The 27,849-nt window shown below is 38.3% G+C and overlaps 1 protein-coding gene across 1 annotated transcript; it reads right to left on the bottom strand.

Annotated features, from left to right (window-relative positions):
• Positions 1-123: 123 nt before the first annotated feature.
• fsip1 (fibrous sheath interacting protein 1) lies at positions 124-27,772 on the bottom strand. Its single transcript, XM_030126654.1, has 10 exons — positions 27,507-27,772; positions 27,365-27,422; positions 27,073-27,257; positions 26,846-26,933; positions 26,654-26,740; positions 26,151-26,290; positions 25,803-25,922; positions 23,246-23,407; positions 11,493-11,645; positions 124-1,098 (listed from the first exon to the last, which is right to left on the bottom strand). Exons 1-10 carry the CDS (start codon positions 27,666-27,668, stop codon positions 997-999), a joined length of 1,257 nt encoding a protein of 418 aa, XP_029982514.1. The 5' UTR covers positions 27,669-27,772; the 3' UTR covers positions 124-996.
• Between the last annotated feature and the right edge of the window lie 77 nt (positions 27,773-27,849).

Genomic DNA, 27,849 nt, shown 5'->3' with positions numbered 1-27,849 from the left:
TGGAATGTAAAATAATTCCTGCCGTTCAGACAGGGGTCAGAGTGTGTGTGCGCAAGGTGAAGAGTGAGACAAAAAGGCCTGTAGGTGTCCACGGGGCTTAGGTCAACCAGGTGCAGACTAGCTACTCCACACTGTGGAAACATGAGCAAATAGGAACCATGTCAACAGCTCCACAAATATCTCAAACAAACCAAAAGCTGGACTTAACGCTCAACATGGGTCATCTTTTGTCAGTGGACTCTATTGCTTTCTTTTGTAAACAATGAAAATTAAACTCAGAGAGGTCACATGGGGTCTGATTTCAGAAGATCCTACTAATCTGAGCTACTCTGAAGCAGATCACCTATTGGGGAGAGAATGAATGGAATGCATTTGACTAGTCTGAGCTTTTTGTATCTCACTATCTCTCCATCAAAGCATGTATGATCCCTCTGTCCTCATTAAAAGACATACTGAATCTGCTGAAAGATTACGAACAGAAACATACTATATTTCGTAGAAGAGAGTTCAACTTCAATACATTATAGTGTTCAGACTTCACCCCATAGACCCACTTCTATCGGTAGTGTTTATGTGTGCAGAAGAACATTCTGTGGTCACCATAACCAGTTATTAGATTTAATGACAGCAATTTTCTGTTCTCATCTATGATACTTAGGTGAATACAAAGGGTGGCCCTGCTGTTCTATTTCCTCATAAATACAAACAATGGGACACAGGCCAGGACCTTAGCGAAAACATGGAGACCAATTAGGATTAATCTTAGCCTAATCCTAGGTCTCCTGGTACTGAGTTATTGTGTTCACTGTCAGTTCATATTTGGCTACTGCTCATAAAACAGACTTGTCATGTGCCAATTTAAAACAGATCTGCAGTTTCCTGAACCCTCTTACACATACAGTACATATTAAATTGAGTCATTTGGGGTTTGAGGATAATATAACATTGATGCATGCATTTTTGATGGATGTTCTGAACTCAGGAAGGATCTATCTCTCATGGTGTGTTCATCTCAAGGTCTTGACTCCAGCTTTCTGTCAGTTCACATTCCTCCAGCAGGGTTAGCAACTGCTCCTCCGCAAGGTCTGGTGACTCATCCTACAAAGAAACACAAAGACAATGTACAGTATGATACACAGCCCAGCCAAAAGTAGGTCTCCACCTGGGTTTAACAAATAGGTTAAGAGCCTTCCATTGGGTAATTATAGCAGTGACTAATATATTTCAGCTGGAAACAAGTTTTTTAACCCTATCTGATGCAGGGAGTAGCTTCTCATTTCTCAGAGCAACAAGATCGGACAATGCCAGGAATCACTGTGCTTATCCGGCTTGTGAATGCGTGGTTCAGGGAGCATGAGACACCATCAGATCGGAACCCCATTAAGGATCTTTGGGATGCACTGCGGGGGACTTGATACAGTGGATTAACTCTGCCACATCATCAATCTTGGCAAAAAATGAATGCAACAATGGTTATTTATTGTGATACTGCATAAGCATTGTATGGTGTATAGTATGGTGAATGTGTCCTGTAATCAAAGTGAAAGGTAGTCCAATGAAATATTTTATATGGGAGTTTTTTTTTGGTCTGCACTATGTATTAACATTCCTGTAATTTTACCCAATTTAAACCATTTCAAGTACTGCTCATTTTTATTAATAAACACAAGGCTCCATCTCATCCTCAGCCATTGTTTAATAATAATAACAATAATGGATTAGATTTCTATGGCACTTTTCAAGGCACCCATAGCACTTTACGTTACTGATCCATTATTCATTCGCTCTCACATTTACACATTCACACTTATATACAATAAAACAGTCATCATTTTGAAATTTGTACAAAACCTATGCAAAAGCTAATTCAGTGTCAAGTTATTTGTATATTTCAAACATACATACATACATATATGTGTGTGTGTGTGTGTGTGTGTGTGTGTGTTAGAGGTATATGTATGAATCCAGACTGTATGTGTGTGTATGTGGACTGGAGAATTCAGAATGTCTAAAGGGTTACAGATGCTTATTATTAAAGAGGTGAAGAGTATTCTCCGTTTAACTTCTGATATCTCGCTAACATCCTCCTTAGATTTGTTCCTATTCCAAACATCCTTCACTGGCCTTAGAAGTGAGTTTTTGACAAATCTGTTTTGCATCACTGCATGACCTGTGATAACAGTGGCTCTTCATAATAATGTGTGTCCTGTGCTTCGTTGGACACTGTCTGGTTAAGAATACTTTCAGATGGAAATAACTATTGTTTTTCTGTTGATAAGACTTCTTATGAGCAACTTCTGGGAAACTGTGTGAGTTACGGGAGAAAAGCCAGCCCTCTTAAACTTGACTGGAAGGAACAATTTGAGAATTTTAAATGAGTTTCTGATTTAAAATTATTCTTAACTGAACAATTAATTCCTTTACCTCAAAGTAAAGTAGGACATGACTGATTTACCTATGATTAAGTGTGCATAGATAGTTGCCATGTCTTGGTGTGAGAAAGCAATACTATGTTTAGACAGCTGTAACTCAACAGCCAATTTGTTCCAATATCATCAACTCATTGCCTTTCATAAGCGTTACACCAAAAACGTATCCAGGAGGGCCAAACCTTAAATTTAAGATGAGTTATAATCACTGCCATTATACTCTCAGTGTGTGTACTAATAGTTTCTCCACAATGAACAGAATGTCCCTGGCTGTGAAGTAGGGATATCCTGATCACATTTCTCTGCATGGCTTTAATACTGAAGATATGGAGACACTAGTATGACCAGGAATCATATATGATCTGGATACATTTTAAACATTTTTCTACAAAATACAACTCTAATACATAAATATTGTACAAATGTAAAACCTACACAGAAATTTGGGTGTCAGGAAAATATAGCCTGCAGCAGCTATCTCAGAGCCTCTGTCATCAAACACGTGCTCAGGGCGTTGTTTTCTTCCTCACACCCTACTGAGTCACTCAAGACAAAATCACATTCCTGTATCTCATCTATCCCCACTGGAAAAAGGTAATACTCTTCATCGATCATACGTATACCTCTTCTGACCAGACCACCCTCTGAAACTCTCCAGCCCCTTGCTAGGACACAGTTGCTGACAGATATCTCGACCAGACTAAGCGGTCCATGTTCAGAGTCCTTCAGAATGTAACGACACCCTTTAGGTCATGATGGGTTGGGCCATGTTTCTCATTTATGACCATGCGATTGTTCAGATAGTGCATATCATCTTCAACCCACTGACAGGAGACCACAGGTACCATGGATGCATTCCAACCTCAGTGCCCCCAGTTGTACAGCATGTTTTTGTCCTTAGCAAGACACGGCCCTTTGCATGTGAACTTGACCTTCAACTCTAGATGAAAAATGACTGTGCAATAGCTATGTTAAAGTGACAACACTAGAAAAGCACTTGGAGAGCACAGATCTCCGCCAAGGCAGATCAGCCCCCCCATCACCACTAACATTTAATCATTTGTTCCTTGTGCCAGTATCAACATTTCCTGAAAATTTCATCAAAATCCGTCCATAACTTTTCGACTTACCGTGCTAACAGACAAACAGACAAACCCCGATGAAAACATAACCTCCGCCGTTCCTTGGTGAAGGTAAACCCCTCCCGATCACCACCAACGTTTAATCATTTGTTCCATGTGCCAGTATCAAAATGTTGAGAATGGCAGCTATTCTAGAAATATGCACAGTCATGCTCAAGCTTCTGCAGCAGCTTAAAATGTTTGGAACAACAAACAAAAAAAAAATCACTGGTAAATTGTGAACATCAATATTTTGAGTTTTCATAAATGTTGTAGTAAAAATGTCCTACTGCCTGAGGTTTTTACAGCCAAAGTGCATTTAACTAACACCAGCCTTCTCAGAAATGGGAGTTACAAGTAAGTCTTTCCAGCAGTGTGGTGAAGAAAGAGGTGCGTGAAAGAAAAAGTGATTTTACTGCTTTCACAAAATGCTGTGAGTTCTTAAAAGTGTCTGACCTCATGTGCCCCTTAATACTAGTGAGGCCAAAGGTGTCTGTGGGTGACTGATATGCCTTTTCCTGTATGACTGTCTGTCTGCTGTGTGTGCAGACACTCAAACAAAAGTGATACAGGACCTTCAGCTCTTTTCTGCTGCCGGGAAGACATAACATTAATTTTAGCAAAGAAAAGTGTTACTGTTACAAGAGAGCTGTCCAAAGAAAATGCCTATCTTTCCACTTGTTATCACTAAGACAGGATACAAAATGATGAGCTTGATGGTTGGATTATTGTAAACAGCATTATCAGAGTAATTCCACAAGAAAACCGAAGAACATGAAAAAATGTAACTTTTGGTAGAACTGTATTTCATCTTCTAAATGGCTACAAATGACTTTGCTGAAAGGAGCTATTAAATAGAAGCAGTGTACGCATAAATAAGGATTTTGCAACAGCCGGTCTCAAGTCAAAGAACACGTGTAGCTGCATGATCTGCTACGCTTGCTCCTAGAGTTATCTGCAGTCATACATCTTTTGGCGTTCACATGTGAAATACAACCTGAAAGCGGAGAATCAATAGATTTACCCAACACTTCCCATTTCTTCTGGGAAAATTACAAGTGTTTGACAGATTTATGGAAAGACAGTGTAAGTGTCTCAACTCTGTAATATAATGGCATTAGCACAAAAATCATTGCTTAAGTCCCATATATCTGGTAATTGTTGTCCAAGTGCCAGTATTACAGACAACTCTCACTGCTCCCTGTGCTGTACCACCTGCAATTCTGACCCAGAGGATTTTCTACATCTATCTCATTCTGGCCTTTAGCCTGAAAAAACACGTGCAGGGAAAATATAATAAGTGTAAGGAAAAACCACAAGTCTTGTCCTGTTCAGAAACTCTTAGCATGCTGTCATTTGTCACTGAGAACTATTCATTCCTCTTTCTTATGGTTTGAATGAAAAAGAAACAGAAACGACGGTGAGTTCAATGTGTTGTTTGCCCTCCAGAAAGAAGATTCAAGTTCCGCACCTAATAGGCAATGGCAACGTGGTTAAACCTTGACCTCTGCTAGAAGATGAAGGATCTCACTCACTGTCTCATATCAGTTTCCCACCAGGAGATGAATCTTACAAAGCCGGGGTTGTTCAGCCCTGTAGCTATCTGCCCTGCAGTGGACCACCACCTTTATGCAGCTCACTGTTGGCTCCTGTACACACAAGGCTGGTTTACCTCAAGTGTGGGCGACTCAGCTTTCAAGGTCACCGACTTTAGTCACATACCTCAGCTTTTATCCGCCACAGACCTGGAGCCAGTGTTTCACTAATGCGAGGAAGAACAATCCTCATCTCACTCTATGCGCTCCCATTTAGAGGTAATGCAATATTTTACTCTACAGTAAACAGTGGCGTCATTATAAATACATCACTACCGGTCCATACAAGGACATGATTTGATGTTCTGATGTCAGATAAAGTGAATGATATAATTCACCTGGGGACTTCCTGAGTACCTTATTCAAGTCAACAGTGCAATAGCAGCTCATATACTCTACCACACAGGTGTCAAACATGTGGCCCAGAAGCCAAATCCGGCCCACCAAAGGGTCAAATCCAGCCCACAGGATGAATTTGTGAAATGCAAAAAATACACTGAAGATATTAACAATCAATGGTGTCAAAATCATTTTAATTCAGGTTCCACGTACAGACCAATTAGATCTCAAGAGGGTCAGACCAGTAAATTATTATCATAATAACCTATAAATAATGACAACTACAAATGTTCTATTTGTTTTAGTGTAACAAAAAAGTACAAATATTTCCATTAAGAAACTATCCTTTTACAAAAACAATGGATAACCTGAACAAATACGAACAACCTGAAATGTTTTAAAAGAAGTAGGTGCAATTTTAACAATATTCTTCCTGTTACTAAATGTTTTGTGTATTTATAATTGTAATGTAAGTGATAATGCACATGTGTAAATGATAAACTTGGGTAGAATATTGTTAAAATTGCACTTGTTTTTCTTAAGAAATTTCAAGTTGTTCATGTTATTCTGGAAACTTTGTTGAGGTAAACAATATCAAAATGTAATTTTACTTTTTTCACTGTTATTATTTTACTGGTCTGGCCCACTTGAGATCATATTGGGCTGAATGTGGCCCCAGACCTAAAATGAGTTTGACACCCCTGCTCTCCCACATCTCACCCCAATATTAACAACATGCACTTTGCCCCAGTTGTTTTGGTAAATTCATTAAAGCTGCAGGAGGTGAAATCAGGGGTGAAAAAAAAAAAAAAAGGATCACTAGAACTTGAAAAAACATAATATTCCTTTTGCAGCTATTTCCTCTCTGCCCAAATCAAAACACTAAATCCAGATGTAGATTCACAATGGTATTTCATGCTGGTAGTTTCACTTTGCCAAACTTCTGTTATTATCTTGTATGTGTTGAAACACAGAGTAGAGCAGCAGAATCATGTTCAGCTGTCAATCACAAATTAACCCCCTTTGTGTCTCAAAACACCTTCAATTAGTCAAAAATCTGTGTCAGAAAATTATCACAGCCTGAAAACACAGCCAGGGAGTAGATGCAGAAATCTTCCTCTCACACACTTGAGTTTAAATATGCTGAAAGGTAATTATGTCGTCTTTTTACCCACTGAGGCTAGAAACTAGCAAGCACTGCAGCTATAAATAAAACTCTCATACAAAAATGAGTTTTGTTTATTCTCAGGTTATTAAAAATTTCCCAATGAAATACAATAAACTAAAAACTACGCAAACACAGAATGGGAAAAATAAGGCATTTAAGAGGAGAAGCAAAAGTGTGAGACCAAGGTAACATAGGAAAATAAACTACAGTGACAGAAAAACTTTTTGGGAGAGGAATAATAAAAGTACCTTTCAGGGCTTGAGAAAAAAAACACCAGTTCTACAGAAACACAATACTATTTTCGAAAAAAAAAAAAAAAAAAAAGTATAGAGTGGAAAACCTCTCATTTAGAATAGCACTGACACAAAAATAGCAGAGAATTACAGAGAGATCTTTTTTTTGTCAAACTTTCTGTGTTTCAGGAGATCATAAAGAGGCAAACAAGGGCAGACAGTGTGACAAGCCAAAAGCTAACAACCAAACGCCCTGGATGGAATGAAGTAAAGAGGAGGGTGAGGGAGGCTGAGGGGACAATCCCTTTGTTTTACTGGCTCCTCTTTTCTGTCAAAGCTGACTAGGCTTCTGTGAAAAAGGAGTTGTGAAAGTGAAAATCTGGCAGAATGACAGGGCTCAACAGAAACCACTCAGACTAACTTTTACCTGACAGATGCAGGTGCCTTGTGTTGCCATGGTGTTTTCTTCTATTATCAAGTCATTTTGCCAGTCTGTTTTACTTTGGAGTATTGTTTATCTGGCATGATAAACAATCATGAATCCTCTAATTGGTACCGAAGTTAGAACGCCAAAGAATCATGCCTAACATGCAAGAGACAATATGATTGATGATGTTAGCCTGATTAGAGCAAAACTGCCCTGTTGGAACTGTCCTGCTTTACTGTAAATGTTGGGATTGTCCTCCTTTTTGCAGTAGATACAGGAATCCAGCCAAATGAGGTTTCTGGAAATCTAGCACCACGTCAGCTATCAAATTTATTAGATAGAAGAGTTAAAAATGTTCAGCTTGACCTATTTTCTTCAGAACTGTTTATTTTTTTAATACTGTAGTTCTAAAGTAGTCATGGACACAGAACAATGACATTCAATTCCAGTTTTTTGGGTGTTTTTTTGTAGAGGAAAGGCCATGAGGTGAGTTTCACTGGAAGGAAAGGCTATTTGGATTGAGAGACAGGAGAAGCAGGAATGACGCACAAAATAGCTGGTCTCAGAACTGCATCCAACACAATACAGCTATTGTTTACATAAATCACTGCAAAAGGTAAATCAGGTAGATCCCTAGAATAACATTTGAGGTCTTAACACAACACTCTGGAATCAATCAAACTGAAGCACAGCAAGGAATCTGCACTCATTACCACAATGTAGGAGATTAACCTTTGAATATTTTCCACCTGTACAATAGATGTTATACTTAAGCAACAGCCAGGCTAAACACAGACCTGTATATTTAACATTTTAAGAGCCTGGAAATGGAAAAATATCTAATATCTAATCTAAAATAAACAAATTCTCTTAACAGTCATGTTACCTCAGTTTCCTTCTTTGGAATTCAGTGTTTATTTTCTCTCCCTTGTCATCACAAGACAAAATGCACACCCTGGCCAAAAAAAATGTCCCAAATGGTAACATTTCTTTGGATCGCTTTTAGCTTTGATTACAGCGCATGTTCACTGTGGCATGGCATCATCTCAAAAAGCTTATGTGATGTCACAACCTTTATTTACATCATGTTTTGGACACATAATGTGTCTGAATCTAGACCTGACCAACTGAAGCATTTCATTACACTGCCCCGACAGGCTTGCATGGTAGGTACAAGGCATGATGGGAGAATGACTTAATCCATGTCTCCTCTCACCCTGATTTACCTCACCTCACTCACTTAAAGCTACACAACTGTTTCCTGAGTTCTTCTCATATTGTGTGTGTGTGGAAATGGTCTTGCATTCACCATAGCAGTGAGGTTTAATATTATTGGGGTTTTTTTCATAATCTGTTCAGGCAGCTCTCTCAATTTTAGCAGTTGTTATTTTTTGTGAGGTCGCAGAACTTTGGCCACCAAAATCAAATCAGGACATCAGTGAGTCTAATGGGGTATTAACACTAGTCCTGTTTGATCAAACTCTAGCTAATTTACCCAGAAAATCTGGTTCATTTGAGGAGATGTGAATGCACAATGAAACTCTGACATGGATCAAAGAAGTGAACTCTGGTCTGTCTAAAAATGTAGGCCTCGATCTGCTTTAAGTGAACCAAATGCAGGAAGTGGACTACAACGCAAAGCATTGTGGGTGGATATGACTTCCATGTTTTGTTTTTCGGCTGCAGAAACAGAAGTTTCTTGCATTAACCAATAGAAGACCAAGGTTTCTTGTTCATTATTTGTCTTGTCTTCTCCTTCAGTAATCCTTGATGCAGCGCCCCCACAGGAAACGAGGGGAATATGTTATTCAAAAAGTTTGGCTCATTTAGAACACCAATCAAACTGAGTTCCCAATTGAGTCTACCAGACTATTAGGTGTGGAAAAAAAAAAAAAATCCCTCAAGACATTCTTGGGATACCACATTTAGACATTAAGAACAGACAGACACAAGGTCAAAGCAACCTTGACCTTTGACCTTTTGTCCCCAAACACTGTTTAGTTCATTGTCCATGCTCAGTCAAACCTTGAAAAGTAATGGGGACCAACTGACAGACCAACGGACACACATTCTTATTGAGTTGCACCATGGACATCTAAAAAATAAATAATGGCACCAATATTACTGTCAAAAGGAGGAGTTCATCACGTGTTTTCACCTGCATACCAAGAGGTTGATGAGAAGACTGACACTGCATTATGTCTATGTTAAAGGTTCAGCAGGTCATATGTTTTAACATCATTGGGCTAAGCTTAAAAAATCCCTGGCCTTCGATGAAAGATTTTGGCCCTTGACATCTCTTTTCAGAAGTGGGAGATCAAAACAGGTGATTGGCAGCTATAATGACCAATCTCTGTGTCTCCACTGTGCAGGCTCCCCTTCTTAGGACATTTTGGCTTTGCTGGTCCATAATGCCATGAACCAGAGTCACATCATCTGTCATTATATACAGTATATGCTTAAGACAGAGAGGGTGAGCCACAGGAGGAGACTGTGTATTTTCGGTTCTGGCAATCTCTTTTCCCCTGATTTCTGCCTAATATAGCTTTAAGTATAGAGCTGTATGTGATTATCCTATCGTAGCATAAAATTACTGGACACAGAGGGTAAACAGCTATCCTACAGCTGAGTACAATTCAAAAAAGTCCATCCAGAAGCTCTAAAGTCTTAAGGTTTATATGTCACATAATCCATAAACAACAAAAAAACAAATTTGTGGTTAGAAGATAACCCATATTAATTAGTAGGATTTAAGATGGTTACAGTCTTTAAGCTTAACCACCTCACCAGTTGTTTTTAGCTTTACTTAAGTGTCCAAATTAGCACAACAGCCTTATACTCTATTCACAAACTGATGTCTGTCTACTTACATATCATACTGTTAGAAAACTAACACATAGTTGCATTGCTGCCACACACTTCAGGTTAAAGCCGACTCTGGGAAGACGTTGAATTACGGATGTTATACAAATCAACTTTATGAGTATACTGGAGCTGTGTGAAACTGTTCAAGAATGCCCTCCCAGACAAATTCCATGGAAATAAATCTTTTTTTACCACAAAACAAGCCCAGTGGCACTGAGAATATACATTGTGAGTGTGCTGTTTACATTGCAGGCACTTGCTGGGCTCAGTTATTTGGTGTCAGTACATAAAATGCAGACACACAGTTTAATGCACAGAGTGTTATGTAGAACTTAAAAGATCGGTGGTGGTTTTGTTGTTTTGTGATCATAATGAGAAAATAGTTTCCTCAAACAAAGCTTAATTAGGGACACTTTTTCTGTCTTTAATTAGGCCAGGAATAGGTCACAGTTGCATAGCATAATGTTTTGTTTGATGTGAGGGTGTGTCTGCCACTTAATGTTTTTATTATCTTACTATTACTAAGCATCTTTAGAATTCAGCATCAACACATACTGTACATATAGTAAATCATGTTGTGGTGAATGGGTGTGAAGACCACTATGCTAGTGTGAAGAAGAACCCCCAGGTTGAACACTTGAAAACATCAAAACATGAAATGAATCTCTTTTCTTAAAAGTTATATATATGTCAGAGACTTATCCACCTTTGTTCTTGGGACATTCTTGTGTTGTGCCTTTAGCTACAGGGTTTTAAGAATGAGTGACAGTAGTGTGGTTGTAACTTTGCAGAGGCTCCTAAAACCAGACAGGGCTCCAAGGTTTCCAGGAAACACTGGGGAGTGTGGATCTCAAATCTCAAGGAAGAATGCTAGAATGCAATGAAACCCAGTGAAGGACAAACAGCTATCAGTGAAGTTGACTACCAGGTTTGCCTTTGGATCAAACACACTTACAAAGCTGAAAAACAATCTCAGGGACGAAAAATATAAACAACACCGTAAATGAATATTCAAAGACAAAAGAAATCTAGGAGCAAGAGAAAAAAACATAATAATGGGGCCTGTGGAGACATGAATATTGCATGTGATTACATTTTCCCCATGTGAGAATGACTGAGAATGAGCTGTGTGCTTGTAATAATCTGTTCTACACGTGTCTATGGATGGAAGCACTGAGGAGTGTTTTAATGTACAACACAGACGGTGTGGATGTAAGCATTTGTGTGAATGTGAGCATGTGTTTTATTGTGTGTGTGTGTTTTAGTGTGTGTGTGTGTGTGTGTGTGTGTGTGAATATCGCCGCTTTGAACTCACAGTCATCTCCTGGCCTTGGCCCAGGATCTCCAGCTGCTGTTGGATCTCTTGTAGCCTCCTCTCCTGCCCTCTCCTCTCCTTTATATCCTGCAGGACCTTCTCTCCTGGCTGCAGGTCCCCGTCACATGTCCAGCCAACCTCGGAACCGTGGCCCTGATACACAACAGACACAATTGATTCTCACAAGGAGCAAACAACTCATCTCACATGTGGACTTGCTTTGGTGCATCTAAAAATGCACTTATAGCTCAAGGCTGTCACTTGAACATTTTAAGGGATCCAAACCTTACAACAGTTCATCACAAATTCTTTGTGTTAAGGTTTTCCATTCATCAAGAATAAGATTACCCTTGTATCTGCTAAAATGCCATTACCGTGGTATGTCCTCAAGATGAACTGCATGTCAAGACACTCTACCCCATGTGCCCTTTCCTGTTTTCTACATTTTCTATAGTAATTGCCACCATAAGTTAAATCAAACATGTTTTATTGGACCTGAGAAAGGCCAACACTTCAGCATTGGCTAGTCCACATGGGGTCCAACATAAATCACACATTTATGGCATACACGTGCAATGGGTTGACTCAACAAACTGCAAGAAGCATCCAATGCAAACCTTTAAAGGGGTCAGAAGGAAATGGGAGAATCATACTTAGAGATTCATAGACAGACGACTGATAAATGAGATGTTTGTCTAAACGCAGGATTGATCTTGTTCATCAGAACTTTGTCGTGGAGTGAAAGGAAATCAGTGCATTCAAATGACACACATTAAGATTTCAGGTTTCTTGTGAATACTGAATCAGTATTGTAAGTCTGTCACACACCTTGCTGATACCGTGCAAAAACAATAAAGGAATAGCTTCTGCAGATGTCTAATAAAAGCACACGGAGCTGTAATGAAATTTCAAGATAAATTTCAAAGATCAGTCTGGCAAAACTCTTTATCCCCTTCCAAAAAACGATTTCTTTACAACTAAGAATGGAAAATACACAGTAAAAATAAACCATACTATTGAGACTGACCAGGGAATGACCTGTGGTAATGCCATATTCTGACCTCTAAAAATATACAAGTACTCTATAAAAGCAGCAGCTAGGTCAAAAAAATGGTTGAGTCTGAGAGGATGCTGCCAACCGCAGAGCTGTTTTGGAGTGTCAGTCCAGCGCCATGTGGTTAAAATCTTCATCTCCCTTGGTTAGTCTGGATGCCAGGCAGGCGTATGTACAATCTAATAATGTAGAAATTGATGGATATTTTTTAAAACGTAGACATCTCAATATGAACTTGCAAACAACAAAATAACAGGCTACCAGAGACAGCGGAATATAGGAAAATTATGAATATAAACACAGCGTCAGTAAATTTATTGTGACACATTTATGATAGGATATAATCTTAGTTAAACCCAGAATAGGAGAGTTCAGTTGGGTTAAGCCACTGAGTTGAGAAGAATGAATGTGTCTGGCCTGGTTCATAGGAAAAACAGACATCCCCAACAAACTGATATAGATTTACAAAGTATTTAAATGATGACACTGAGGCTTTATTTAAGTGAGCATTAATATTTAAAAGCAAAAATGTGAATCAACTTATATTTTCCTAAACCATTCCTCCAAAGTGTGTGGCCTCACCTACCAGTGCCCTCTGTCTCCCTAAAGGAAATAATGACAGCTTCCATCTGAAGCCCTTTTTAAGTGGTCGCTACCAGAGCCCTTCACTTAAGACTCACTCATCCAGACTACAAAAGTCAGGACCAAGGCAGAATCAGACTCCTGTCATGCACCAGAGTGAGAAACACGACATTCCAACCAGGAAAAATAAAAATTAAAGTCTAGCTTTACCACCATCCTCACACCACTAAATGCATGTTGCTAAAAAAGCTCAGATCTTTGGGAGAAACAGTTTATTTAATTTGGAAATGACAGCTGCCCTACTTTTCAAGGACTTCAGACTCCAAGCTTTTCTGTAGAGTTTAGCACTGATTTAACACTAATCAAACACTGACTTTTTTTCTTGCTAAACATGTAATTGTAACAACTCTAAATTCTATAATTACAGTTAAGGGCGAAGTCTCTTTGTTTAAGCCAAATTGATCTAAACCAAATTAGAGCAAAACCAGAAACTACGCAATTTACACATCAGCTAGCTTGGCTTTATCCTTATAACTTAATTATTGGCCTCTCCTCGCTTTTTTTAGCCAAATAATTCCAACAACTTAGTTACGGGGAAAGAAAAATTAAACACAGCTGAGAGGTTTGTTAGTTGCACTCCAACTATAAATTGCGGCATTACTTCTATTCAATGTTTCCCTCAGTAATGTTTCATGCATGCAAGAATAAGCTGAAAATTTAGTTCTAATATTTGAAACCAAATCCCACATTAAAAGATATCTTATGTTATTGAAAAAAACTATATTGCACAATTACATGCTTACTTGGACAAGGGAATTAAAAACAGTATGAGATCATAAGTGCTAAATTGCCATTTGGTTCATTTTCTGTTTCATAAAAACTCAGTGGCCTATAACTTATCCCTGCAGTACTTTGCACATTTTTCTAAATATATCATTGATTAAGCAATAATAATAAATCAGAGCAACAGATCACTTTCCAAGGCATTGGCAAGTAGATGAGCCTTTGCTGCTGTGCCAGTCAAATTGTAGTAATGATTCAGTTTTTGGAAAAGAGTAAGGGAAAAATGTTTCCTGACCTTAACAGACTCCACCAATTGTTCATTATGGTATTTGCACTTCTCTTCCTGGAATGTGTGATAGCTTTGACTCAATATGAGGTTAGACTGAGTGACTTCCAAACAGAGCAATGGAGACAGACCAGGGTTTAGCTTATCTGACCATCAGCAAGATGTTGGTAATTGGTTCTCCTCTGAGTATCAACTTGAAGAGATCAAATATTCATATTACCTATGTATAGCTGGAAGGCCACAAAGACCCAGACTTTGTTTTCTGAAAAGTATGAAAAACATATCAAATGTAATTTTGGAGGAAAAAGTTTATCAGCCTACTGATCATATATCAAATCAATATTTAGAATTCAACATTAACATTAGTATAATCAATTATGTAAAATGGATTGCCAAAAATATAAAGTATTAGTCTGAGTTCAAAGAGTACCTTGAATGCAGGATATTTGCTCTTAAACTGGAGAAAAAGGTCATTTGTGTGTGATATGAAATCTCCTGAGGATCTGTCCTTGGCTTATCAAACAGTTAAGGTTTGTCAATAGTTTTCCAGTTGCTATAAGCAAAAATCATTTTTCTTAATTCAGTATGACATTCAGATAACTTTAATCAAGCATGCATTTTCATTTATTGCGTGGTTATTGATATCCTGTCCTTTTTTTTTTTTTTTTTTTTTAAATATCGGTAATGCATTCCATCCAGACATTGTCATGGGGTTTAAGTGTGCAACAGCTGCAGTGGTTGATAGATGGTCCAATGTCATCCAAAGTGACGAAATAGGGAAAAATACTAGGGATTACTGTATGCCAAACATTTCATTTCAAATTAATGCCAAACAAATCTTGGATGCTTAACACTACTGCTATATCTTGATGTTCCCATTTAAAGAACATATAATTATATCATGTCAATCATATTAGTTTTGTTAGACAGTCAAGGCAGCCGCTAACATTGGTAGCCTGGAGCTTCTCCTCTGCTTCAATATGGGCTGCATCTGTGCTGCTGTTTGCCAAATATAACAGCTGGATCAGCTAATGCAAGCACATTCTCAGACACATCACAAACAGGAACAAAAACAAGACTACTAATTAGGTCACCATCATATGTACTGGAGATTATCTTTTGCATTTTTCTATGATGTTTAGATTAATACAGGGCAACAGGTTATACCGGCTTCACAGGGCATTCGGTTTTTAATTAAGTGGAAGGCCTGAAATGACTCCACAAGAAAGAGGCCAAAGCCCTGGTTCACAGACCCATGACATGCAAACTGGGGTAGCATATTGTTAAACAGCTAATCCAAGGAACCGTCAATGCACATATCACAAATGCTACTGCATGTTCCAAACAAACTAATTTGTGCAATGTGTGGTCTTTGAAACAAAGCTCCTTAAACGTTTCTAACTAGCTTTAAAATTGACGGCAAAATAATAGATTCATATAAACATGATGCAAATGATGACACATACTAAACAAAGAAGAAATGAAATGATCATTTCCTACAAAAACATTGTATGTGATGTAGACAATGCTGTAAATAGCAGTTAATTTTTGCATTTAGTGGCCACAAGTTGGCTCATTGGCCTTCCATCTGTTTGTGTGTTTTAAAAGTGTCTGTTACTTACATTAAGTTACTCAGCAAAAATTGGCTACACAAATAGTAATAGTAACGTGCTGTGCACTTTTAATACCCCTCAGCTGGGGCGCCAATAAGGGGGGGGGGGGCGGGGGTAAACATGACAAATTCATGGGGCCCAGCATCTGTGTGGAGCCCATAGAGCAGTGGAGGGGGTTCAGTGGATACAGGCTAGAAGTTGTGAAAATTTCATGTAAGAGAGGCTTAGAAGTTGGACGTTGAAAGTATGTTAAGTTTCAGTATGTTAAGTTTCAGTTTCGTTTCACGCTAGTGTAAGTGACTGTATGTGTGGACTGCAGCCCCACCTACCTATGCCCCCCTTTTACCCCCGCTCCGACAGATTGACAAGATACTGAATTTTATGAAGGGTCCACAACGTTTACCTTTCATGTGGCCCACAATTGGTAAGCGGCGCCCCTGCCCCTTGGCCAAATAAAGTGTAAGATTCTGTTGAAAGTTACTGCGCTATAATTTAGATTAGATTGTCTTTGTGTAAAACTTATTACATGCATATTTATATTTGAAAGTACTCCGATATTATAACTGCACAAGGCCACTGGACCTTGAAAAAGTAGGTCAAGGTCACCTATTTTCAATAGGCTTCTGCTCCATGCCAAGATGCAGCCACAGTATAAATTTGGTGCAGATATGTCAATGCATTCTTCAGATAATGGGATTATGTTGCTGAATGGACAGACGGACAGATAGATGGACGGACAGACAACAAAACGATTACAATACCCCTTTGGCCAGAACTTGGCCGAGGGGTAAAAACAGCATGTTTTTATTAAACAATGAATTACCACTTCATAGCTCATCTAATGCAATCCAAAACGGTAGTGCTACATTATGTTCCTCCAATGAATCCAATTTATAGGCAGTTGGGGCAAGTTAGGCGAGTTTTGCTAGTTTGTTGCTGTAATATTTTTTTTCCAAGTTTGATTACATACATGAGGAGAACAAGCTGCTTCACAAACATAAGGATAATCATATCTGATGGTGTTTAATTAAATGAAATTCCTCCACAGCTGACAGCTGACAACTATTTTTCACTAAAATGATTCCAATTAACTGTAAAATCTACTCCCTTCCCCAGTCAGTCAGTGTTTTTACTCTCTACTTGGGCCAAACAATACTAAGGGACAGTTTTGTTATGATAAAAGAGCGCCAGCCATGCTGACTCACCCAGAAATGACTGTTGTTACGAACAGCACACCGCTCCCTTTCTCTTTCTGTGTCTCTTTGTTTCCCTCCATCTGCTTTACTGCAAATCTGACATATAGTAGGAGCTCTGGTTGTGCCACGTGGACCCAGGCTACCTGCCAAGGCCTGTCCACATGCCTTGCCATGAGCAATCCCTGTGAAAGCTCAGGAGTAAGCTGTTCAGAAGCCATAGTTCAGAGTGTCTTGACTTCTCTCACTTTCTGCTACTTCTTTTTATGTTTCTGAGACTAATATTTTACCCAAATATGACATACTGCCATGCACCAACTTCTGACGCAGATGTGGTACAACAAAGCTGCCTACCATGTCATGCTGACCCTGGTCCAAATCTGACAAGCACAGATGTTTTTACCAAGAATAACTTTTCTTGCACAAGGCACATTAAAACCCTTAACACTGTCACTGTTGTCTCCCCTCTGCAAAGTTAGTCCATATCTATTCATATATCATATATCAATAAGTAAGCCTCTTAGTATGTTTGCTTGTATCCACGTCGACATTCCCCACTCCAGAAGTTATTTTTTTTATTTTACTTTTTTACTTTTTTGGATCCCTGGCAATTTGGCAAATGCTAAACATTCCTAAAGTATTAGAAGATTCACTTATTGGTCATCTGGACTTTGTACTTCTTTTTTTTTTTTTTTGAGAACTGAGGGTGGTCTGGAGAAGTGTCTACTGCAAAGATCAAAACCTCCTGAAAAAAAAAAAAAGAACATGTGAATGTGATATTGCATTAAAATATCTACAACACCTGTGTGCTCTCAGTATGTTGTTAAAAGAATGATAAGCTGATGTAAAAGGACTTTCAAATCTTTGATCCTGAGGTTTTTGCAGTGGCCTGGTTGTAAAGAAAAAAATCTTGCATTTGTGATCCTCTGAACCATTGTAAATACTACACAGTCTATGACTTTTACGACAGTTCAGAGAGACTCACTAGCACTGGTAACACTTGAAACCTTGGCCGAAAGTAAGTTCTGTGTTTGCCAAATAATGACACAGACAGGAATCCATCTACAGAGAGTTTAAAAAGCAGGTCATGTGAAATACATATCAGAAGTATATGGAGGGTAAACATATTTTGCTCTTCTAATCCTCAGTTATGTATTATGTTTGTTGTCATGCACAACAACATGTTGGAATTTTATCAGTTCAAAGTCTTGGACACTGTCATAGAAAAAATACATATTGTAGAACTATGGAGGTAATCAAAGTGATCATGAAGCTATATAGAGATTAGAATGGAGTGTATTTACACATAAAATGCTATGTCATTTGATTTTGATCATACATACAAGAGGTTAGGAAATATTTTAAGCCATGTTTATGGTTACCAGATGACTTTGCGACTGGATAGTCAATATAAAGTGTCATAATGAGTGGAACAGTCAGGAGTTAGATCTTGACCACAACAGGGGGAAAAAAGACCTCAAAACCACTTTATACAACTGCTGCTGTGGATAACACCAGTGGGAGAGGCATTTATAAGAAGACAATAAAGTGGGTCTCATGGGAATTACAGGGTGGAGAAGGGTGTGGAGTTTTTTTCTACTCAGCCAAATTAAAAACAAGTGTGCCACATGACAACCTGACATCTTCATTCTCACCATGTAGCTGTCCAGCTCTCAATGGCAGTGGCCATATCTGCTGCAAACATTAGCATTTACTTTTAGTTAAACTGTGTGAATTCCATTGCGTTTCATTGTAAAATATAATAATGACACAACAAAGCTCACTGCCAATGATAAGTGCTAAGTTCTGGATTAAGCAAAACTCCACTCATTTATGAAACAAAGTGTAATTCACATCAAATCTGTTATGGACTAGTATATTTTTAATATTTTAGTGGCAATATGAACATCACATTCTAGATAGGACATTTCCTTCCTTAGCACAAAGGATACATAAGAAAATATATGCATATTATTGTGCAGTAAACTGTCTTTTTTCTAGGCCTGCTTTTATTTAAAAGCCAAGGTCCACAATACATAAAGGAAGTAATTACTTATAAAGCTAAATGTTTGACCATATCCTCATTTTTATTTGACATGTGATGTAAATTGCACATCAAAGTTGATCTCATATAATTCAGATTTGATTTCACAAAATAAAGACTAACCCACATTTCAGATGAATAAAACATGTTTAAAGCTTTTCCACCACTACTTAATAATATGTGAGGCCCAAATAAGACAAATTTGTAAACTACTGACCACACTGTGTTGGTCAAAAGGGCGTTCTCTCCCCAAAATGCTGGTCTTTCACTTAACTTTCACTATAGTTAAAATCATGAGTGCTCATCAGCAACCACACAATATGACTAAGTGACCTCATGCTCTTACATCAAAATATAGCCAACCAATACAGAACAAAAACACAGCTGGAGTTACTATGTAAACACACAACAAGCCGAAGCCCTGTTGATCAGAGAAGGGATCTGATGCAATTAAAAACAGGCTGAAAACCCTAATACCACTTATTAATTTTCACTGTATAACCACATTTGACAGAATGGCATATGTAATTCTGATCTGTGAACACCCATGTCCAAAACACCAAACATGGGCTAATCCTCATGACAGAATCTCTTCTGGCTTCAGCCTGTGGGTGGTGCAGGCATTACCACACAGTGGTACAGTAGGAGGGGTGTACTGTACATTCATCCTATGTGCCAACACGTGCTTTTAATGACAGAAAGGCTATTTCAGCTGGAGCCTGAGAAAAGAGAGAAAACTGAAGAATGCAAAGTAGGCACAATATTAAATAAGCACAATATTAAAAGTATCTAATGAAACAGTTGTTTAGTTAATTCCATTCAATTCAAGTCCTCCAAGTGTAACTAACAGACCTTTCTGCTATCATCAAGAATCAAAGAGCCAGAGGAAAAGAGAGTAAGTCCTCCTCACATCAAGCCTTTAACCATGAATCATTATGTGGTTAAGTAATGAGTGATACTGTGTTTCCACAGAATCTGATACTGTGGTTTATGACATTATGACATGGGTTTTCTGTGACCCTTTCATTCAGTACAAACATTAAATTATGCACCTGCCTTCCCAGTGCTCTACTGAAAAGCAGAAAAAAAACCCTCAAAGACAAAGTCTGCTTCTGATATGCACTTTTTAATAAACTTTATCTATAACGCAGAGTCTAAAATGACCATTCACACCTGCTACCATGCACTTTATCACTCCAAGTAATAAAGCGATGCCATATTGTGCAATGTTGGATACTGCCATTTACAATAGCTTTTATAGTGTATGTATTAAGCACTTCTTCATGTGTTAATACAGTGCATCTAAAGCTAAGTTCAGACTGCAGGCAAATGTGGCCCAAATCCAATTCTTTTGCCCATATGTGACCTGTATCTGATCTGTTAAAGACAGTTTGAATAGCATAAATCTGATTTTTTCAAATCCAACCCAGGCCACTTTCATATGTGGTCCTAAATCCAATATGTATCTGATTTTTTGCAATGTGACTTCAGTCTGAACAGCTAGGTCACTTCAGGGTTGCATTCAGTTTGTCCTCAAAAATGATAGAAGTCGCATTTAATATGTAATATGAACAAGCACACAAAAAAATCGGATTCCACCCAAATATCCAAATTGTGCATTAAGACCTGCTCTCTGAATGTAGCCTAAAATGAAAGGGAAAGGCCTGTTCCTTTTCTGGAGCTGGCATCCTTTACCTCCTCTCTGTAATTATGTTCTAACAGGGGGCTGACTTGTCTCTGTGGCAGCATCCACAGTGGTGCCAGGCATCACAGACTCCTTCCACTATCACAGGCTCAGGCCGAGGACCTCTTTATTCACTAACTGCAACTAAGGTGATTGCACAGAAATGTATTGGTATCTTAGAGTATCGGTTACATCTTACTGGGAAAGGGCTGAATCTAAATCTGAAGTCACAGATGCAAGCCCCAAATGATCCTGAGCAAGTACTCAACAGGGAGAAGTTAATAACTCCCTCTCCTCTTAAAATCATGACAGCTGATTAGTCTCACAGAAACAAAGGACAGGAGACAATAGCAGCACTGAAAATCTGGGCCATGATTGAGTATCGTGGGGATATCAGTGGTGTTGAAACAGAGATACGATGATCTGGTATGTGGACATTAGAGACTGCTCTGGAATGAATAGCCAAACAAGCAGGTCCATGAATTGCTGTCCAAATGGTTTCATTTAGGAACACTGACTGGTGAAGGCGGTTCCAAAGAAGAAAGGTACCCGCAAAACAAAAGCATATTTATTTTTATGACCACCTGTAGGATTTACAGCCACCAATGTGGAATGAATGAATGGCTCTGAAAGAGATTTAGTGTTTGCACTTTATCTTCAATATTTGCCACAGCAGTGAGACAGAATTAAGGTGGGGTAAAGAAAGGGCTCCTTTTTAAGCCCTTGAGGTGAGGAGCTCATCAACCTTTAACATCTCACATGGAACAGCAAATCCTTTCCATTTTAAAAATGGAACTATTTCCACTTTTGGAACATATCATGTGCAAAGACTCAATTCAGAGACAACCATTTTGTGTCTCATTTAATTCATATTTTACATCATTTGAAAAGGAATATCCACATTAGCCATTTCAGCACTAATGGAGAGCAGATGATGGATGGATGATGGGGAATTTCACTTTTCCCAATACTCTTTTAACCATGCACGATGATTAAAGGGTGGGAACAGAGAGAAAGTAAGCTACTCACAGTAACACATGCAGCTGCCCAGTATTATCACAGTTTGTCACTATTAGCCAAAAGTCAATGTGAAAAGAGTCTTGCATAAGGGAGGACTAACACTGAAGAATTCATTCTGGAACTGAAGGCTACATTAAACATCACTATGACAGAAGTGTACTGTTCTCCTTCACACATTGTCAGATATTAGTCTTTATAAGTAGTTTACATGTTGTTTATTCAAATTTGAGAGTTTTATCTGCTGGGTGGAGTCGATCAGTTCTCGTGACATTTCCAGATTTTGTTGTATTTGAGTTTGAGTGAACTGGAGAGGTTCTTGTCAGGATGTGGATTAAATAAAATGTTCCTAAAATCAATAGCTTTAAACTCTGACCTTTAAAGGGAAAGTGCTTTAATGTATTACTATTTTATGGAACACTGTGATTGTGTCAAAAGGTCAAATCTACATCTCCTAAAGACATTGAACACACTGAGAACCTTTATCATTTTAAACAAATTCCTACACAGAAAAATATAAAGTACTACAGTAGCCCTGTATTAGGAGCCATTAACCAAACTTACTGTGCATTGGTCTAATGACTAGACCAACAACATAACTACACTATAAAGCTCCCAAATTTTAAAATAACATGCAAACTACCTACTAGGTACTGAGTGTGTGTTATGATGGGTAAAATGCAAAGACCGTATTTCCCTTTGGGGATAATAAAGTGAGTTAACCTTTAACCTTTTATAACCTTCATTACACAGATCATGTGGGATTCCAGGACTGGGATTCTAATGTTGTTGTGTCTCCTTGTCTACATCCAATAGTAATAATAGAAAATGGCACCCTGCTTTCATAAAACGGAGCTATGAAAAATTTATGACATCAAAAACATAATTTTTCACTGACAGACTTCGCAAATGATGAGACCATCTGGCTTTGAGATAAAGTCCTGAGATAACTCGCTGAGCTCATGTCTAGGAGAAGACCCAAACCCAGGACCAAGGCCTGGAAAATCTTTACAGTTATAAATATCTGTTAAGTTGATTCTCCGCTGTTTGATATGATACCGATCTACAGTCTACATTCAAACATTACTCAGTATTTAAATGCTGATTACTGCTATTTGCATCAGTGGAACAAGATTAATTTAAATGTTAACAGTCAAATGTGTCTGTACTCATAAAATCTAGTGTTACTTTTATGGAAACAATACGCTTTTGGAAATGAGGAAAGAATGATTACATATGTACCAGCAGCAACAATTGCCCATGAGGAAGGTGTGTTCTTAATGAAATGGGGAAAAGTTACATGTAATGTGAGACAAATTAAAGCAGCTTACAACATGCTGCATCCAGATAGAGGTGGGACACCCCGAGTGTCAGTAAAAAAGGATTTTACAAGATGCCGTTACTGATGACTTGCTGAGGTAACTAAGAGTGGCCACAGATAGTGTGTGCCTGAGTTACTGGCACTTTGTTAAATCAGTACAGTTGTTTGAAACATACCTGAGACATGCTAAGGTGTACATGGGACCCTTGCAGTGAGATAAATTCTTCAACAGGAACAAGGCGGCGAATTCTGGAGTCAATGTCATTCAGCTGCTTGAGGTCAGGCGGTTCTGGGGTGTAACCCTGGCCTGTCAAGACTGACACAGCCCACATGTCCTCCTGGAAGAGGAGATTCAAAAAAATAAGCAATGTCCCATCATGAACAGCCCTGAATTATTTACAGCTCATTTGATAAACAAGAAGAACTGATTCTATCACTTAGTATCCACTTCAGGCTGGTGTACGGGGGCTGGGGGTGATCAATACTCCACACTGTGTGTCAGCTATGGACAAATCTCACAATCTTAGCTAACAATCATCTCCCCTTCATCATGACTAACTGCCCCAATGAGTTCCATTATACCCCTAAGGATAGAGGATGACATTTATATTGGGACATGGCAAGTTAGTGACACAGTGTTAGTTAGTTAGTTAGTTAGTTAGTTAGTTAGTTAGTTAGTTAAACAAACAAACAACATTTTCGGCACTCGAAAACAAGTGAGAGGAAGTATAACTTATAGACTCCCAACCCCTTTTTACCAACTAATAATTAAACTAATTCCATGTCCTTTGCTTTAACGCACTTTTGTGTGTGTGTGTGTATATATATATATATATATATATATATATATATATGTATGTATACAGTATATATGTGTATTTTTTTTTCTTTTTTCACTATAACACAAAACATCCAAGCAAACCATTCACATACACTTTTTAGTCACCTCACACACAATTACATTTACATAAGCAACCTTTTTAAATATAAACTATGTTTGTATGCACTTGAAATATTTACTACAAATACAATCATTAATAAATGTGATAATATCTTCTAATCGTGATAGTCTGTGTTAATTAACTAATTACAGATTGGCAATACACAATAATATCATATTTTATGCATTCTTTTAGATTCTAACTGGATATTTAATGTAGTTAAAGGCAAAATATTAGCTTACACACAATTCTACAACTGTCCTCCTCTCTGCACTACTCTAAAAGAGACCTATTAATAATCTAGTCATGAGGAATCCAGCTTTTTTGGAAATAAAAAACAGATTTGTTGGAGGAGCAACCAGGGTGAAACATGCTTACGAATGTGGAATACTGCTTCAGTTACATTTCTGAAGTGGAACTGCTATTTACTTATTCATCAAACAGTAGTGTTTTTTGTGTTCTGCCTAAAGGAGGTACACTCTCTACATCAGTGGGCATTAGGTAGGAGATTAGCCCCACAGGAGCAGGAAAATGTTCTGCGATTACACACTGATTTATTACCTTTGGTTACAAGAAATGCACTGTGAAAATCCTGAGGCACGTCAGAGAGACAGCAACAAGCAACATCACAAGACGTTCTGAGACAACAGTAAGGAGCTGCTTGTTGCTGATGTGTCTTGGGGAATTGTGAAACAGTGAAGTCTTCAGAACTTTAAACACATCACTGCCAAAGTCCTGGTGACATAAATAATGTGCTTGCTCTGTTACGGGATTCATAATAGCATGCTTCGCAATAACAGGAAGTCTTCCTCCGGCCAATACAAAAACCCTGAGCATCTGCACTCCTCTCACTTTGGTATCTGCCACCACAATTACTGCAGCATTGTTCTAAAAGTCAAGGCAAACATCATAAATAGAGCAGCAAGACATAAAAAACCTGGCATGCTGTTTCACGGATGCAGAGCTGTCGGGGTCAAGCTAAATGGAACCTTATGTGAAAGGTAAGTATGTTCCCTTTCACTTCCCAACAGGCTCTGTCCCATCTGACTCCAAACTGACCTCACAGCTGCCAGAAGAGCTAATAAAGCAAATTAAAATTCCAAATGAAAGACATTTGACATTAAAATGGTGTAGATGAGTTTCCAGTTGAACAGTCTTCAGTGTTGTAGGTGGTACAGAGTCTTAGATGTATCATCAAAGGGAAAGAACACATCTTGTTAGCTGTTGGCTGTATCAGTATATCCTCAGTTGGTAGTGCAACTGGAGTCAATAAAAAGACTGGCTTCTGAATTTCACATAAAATGCCATGCAGAGAAGCGTTACATAATCACGATGAATCCATAACATACTGCATTCCATGTGAACAAAGTATGGCATTTGACATCTGATTGATAATCTGAACTGCTTTGTGGTGTCAGGGCCTCAGCTGCCAAGGAGTCATCAAAAACATGAGATTGGACTAATGTTAGTGTGTGCTGCTCTGAAGGCCAAGGTATGGCTGATGTGTTGGCTCTCCTAAAAAAAAAGCTAAATATTCCAAATAATGATACAAATTCAAACAAAAGCAGTTATGGGAGAAACTATGCATGCACTAAATTATAAGACAGTGGATACAATATCTGCTTTGTGTATTATACTATTTCCTAGGTGCTGCAGAAGTAGTATATGGGATCATGGGCTGCAGTGATGCACCACATAATGCCTCTAGACATGAGAGGAAGTTTTATGAAACTTGCAAAAGAGAGACTCATCCTCAGCATGTGTTGTCAGTTAGGACTTCATGTCAGCCTACCTCGCCGTCCGCACCATTGGCACTGTCTTCTTCCTCTTCATCTATTTCTCGGAGGAGCTCGGCTAGACGCTCTTTCTCTGTCTGGGTCAAAAGCACTTGGCCCCCCTCACCACTTATTAGCTGTTGCATTACACAATATTTAGAGAGAATAAATCATTATTCAAAAAAGCATAATTCAGATCACATTTCAATTACTTCCAGTAGTGCCCTATAAGGCTCCAGTATGTCTTTTTCTTGAACTAGGGACAAATATTTTCCTTATTGGAAAAACAAACAGTCAAAAGACTTGCACTAAGTCATGCGATACACCCCACCACTGCATTTGGCCCGATGTGAACTTTGACATACCTCAATGTTTCTCTTGACAAAGTCCTTGTGTTTTTTCTTGCTTCTGGAAGCTCCACACAGACTGCCTTTAAAAAGCTCTTCTCCTATCTCCTCATGGTCTGTTTCTAATGATTTTATCGTACTTGCAGACCTATTCTCCCCTGTTAGGAAAGCCACACTTCAGATTCCAGAAGGTTCATATAAAAAAATAAGTCAAACCTCTAATAAAATATTCTTCCAATTCTAACAAACATAAGTGCTTTTTTCTGCCATTTTAAAAAAAAAAAAAAATTATATTTAATATTTTCATAAGTTTTTATTCAGTCACATTTGGAAAACTGTTGTAATGCCACTGGACTGCTGCCAGTATCAGTCTACACAAAGTTTTAAACCAGCAGCTTTACAGTTTTCTAAGGCTCACACTGCCATCAAGTGCACAATTGATGTAGTACAGCAAAGAACAGAATCCAAACTCATGAAATGCTTGCTGCATTTCCTGTCATATTCTTCAACTGCAAACTCACTTTTCTCCACATGCCGGTGGTCTTGGTCATCACAATCAAGAACCTGAGTATCAAACACTGGCTCAAAGTCTTTCTCCTCCTCCAGCCCTTAAAATACAATTTATGTATTTTAATATATAATATACTGTATTTTACAATCTCACAGCGGCCGTATATACTACAATGTGAAATCTGCTTGTGATATCTGTTTACCTTTGGCTGTGGATGCTTCCAAAGCAAGAAATAACTTTGTGTTCTGAGCTTCATGGGCAGATTCAGAGCGACCCTCAGACCTGTTTTGCTGTAGATGTACACACAGTACAACACACCATGAGTGAAAAATCAGTCCTGACTAATAATAATAATAATAATAATAATAATAATAATAATAATAATAATAATAATAATGTAAAAGAGTGAAAACAAAAGATTATATCTACCATTAGCTCTTGCCAGAGTTTTTCTCTGAGTTCCATCCTTTGGCGCTTAGCTTCTTGTTGTTTGCAAATTGTTGCAGACAATATTTCATCAAGTCTTATCATTTCCTCAATGGCTTTCTGCAGTTTTAAATCATCATCATCATCATCATCATCTTCATCATTTGTAGTATCAACAAAAGAATGAGCTAAGCAAAGAAGAAATTCCAGGGAGGGTCATTTTATGAATACCACTGAATTCACCAACAATTTGCAAAAGTTTATCTACAGTCTGTTGTCAGTTATACATACTCACTATTATCAGGATTAGTAGTGGAGGATTTTTTCATTGTTCCTTCAGAGCTGCTCTGGACCTAAATGGTGTTGTTAAGTTATTGGAAATTATCCAACTTAATAATCAGAAACTTTGTATTTCATAATGTCATTTATTCAGTTACCTGAAAATCAGCAGCATCATTGGTCAAAACGACGAGGGAAAAGGGAGTTGCTGGGCACATTCTGTCACTATGGGTCAAGGACACGCTGGACACACGGCTGCCTGTTTGTTCGCTCGATGCAGGTCGAGAAATGTCATCTAAACTCCCTCTGATAATCTCCATACTGCTTCCTAAAGTTTGACTAATTCAAAGAAATAGTGATTTCAAAGTTAGAGACTGCAGTCCTAAATAGAAACAGTTTTCCGCCTGTGTTTGGTAACCATGGACGCAAAGACTCCCGGATGTTGTAACTATGGAAATATGCATTTGTTACTATGGACACTGTACGAAATCGAGGCTGCTC

The sequence above is a fragment of the Sphaeramia orbicularis genome, chromosome 22 (assembly GCF_902148855.1).
Source record: "Sphaeramia orbicularis chromosome 22, fSphaOr1.1, whole genome shotgun sequence".
Lineage (NCBI taxonomy): Eukaryota > Metazoa > Chordata > Actinopteri > Kurtiformes > Apogonidae > Sphaeramia > Sphaeramia orbicularis.
Note: the sequence above shows the minus strand (reverse complement) of the source record. Positions and strands in the feature narration are given on the sequence as shown.

Coding starts and splice junctions, on each gene's coding strand:
- fsip1 (XM_030126654.1), bottom strand. CDS start 27,668: ATGGAGATTATCAGAGGGAGTTTAGATGACATTTCTCGACCTGCATCG. Junction 27,423..27,506: donor ATGATGCTGCTGATTTTCAG/GTAACTGAATAA, acceptor AACACCATTTAG/GTCCAGAGCAGCTCTGAAGG. Junction 11,646..23,245: donor TACACCTTAGCATGTCTCAG/GTATGTTTCAAA, acceptor GTTGTGTATCAG/GGCCACGGTTCCGAGGTTGG.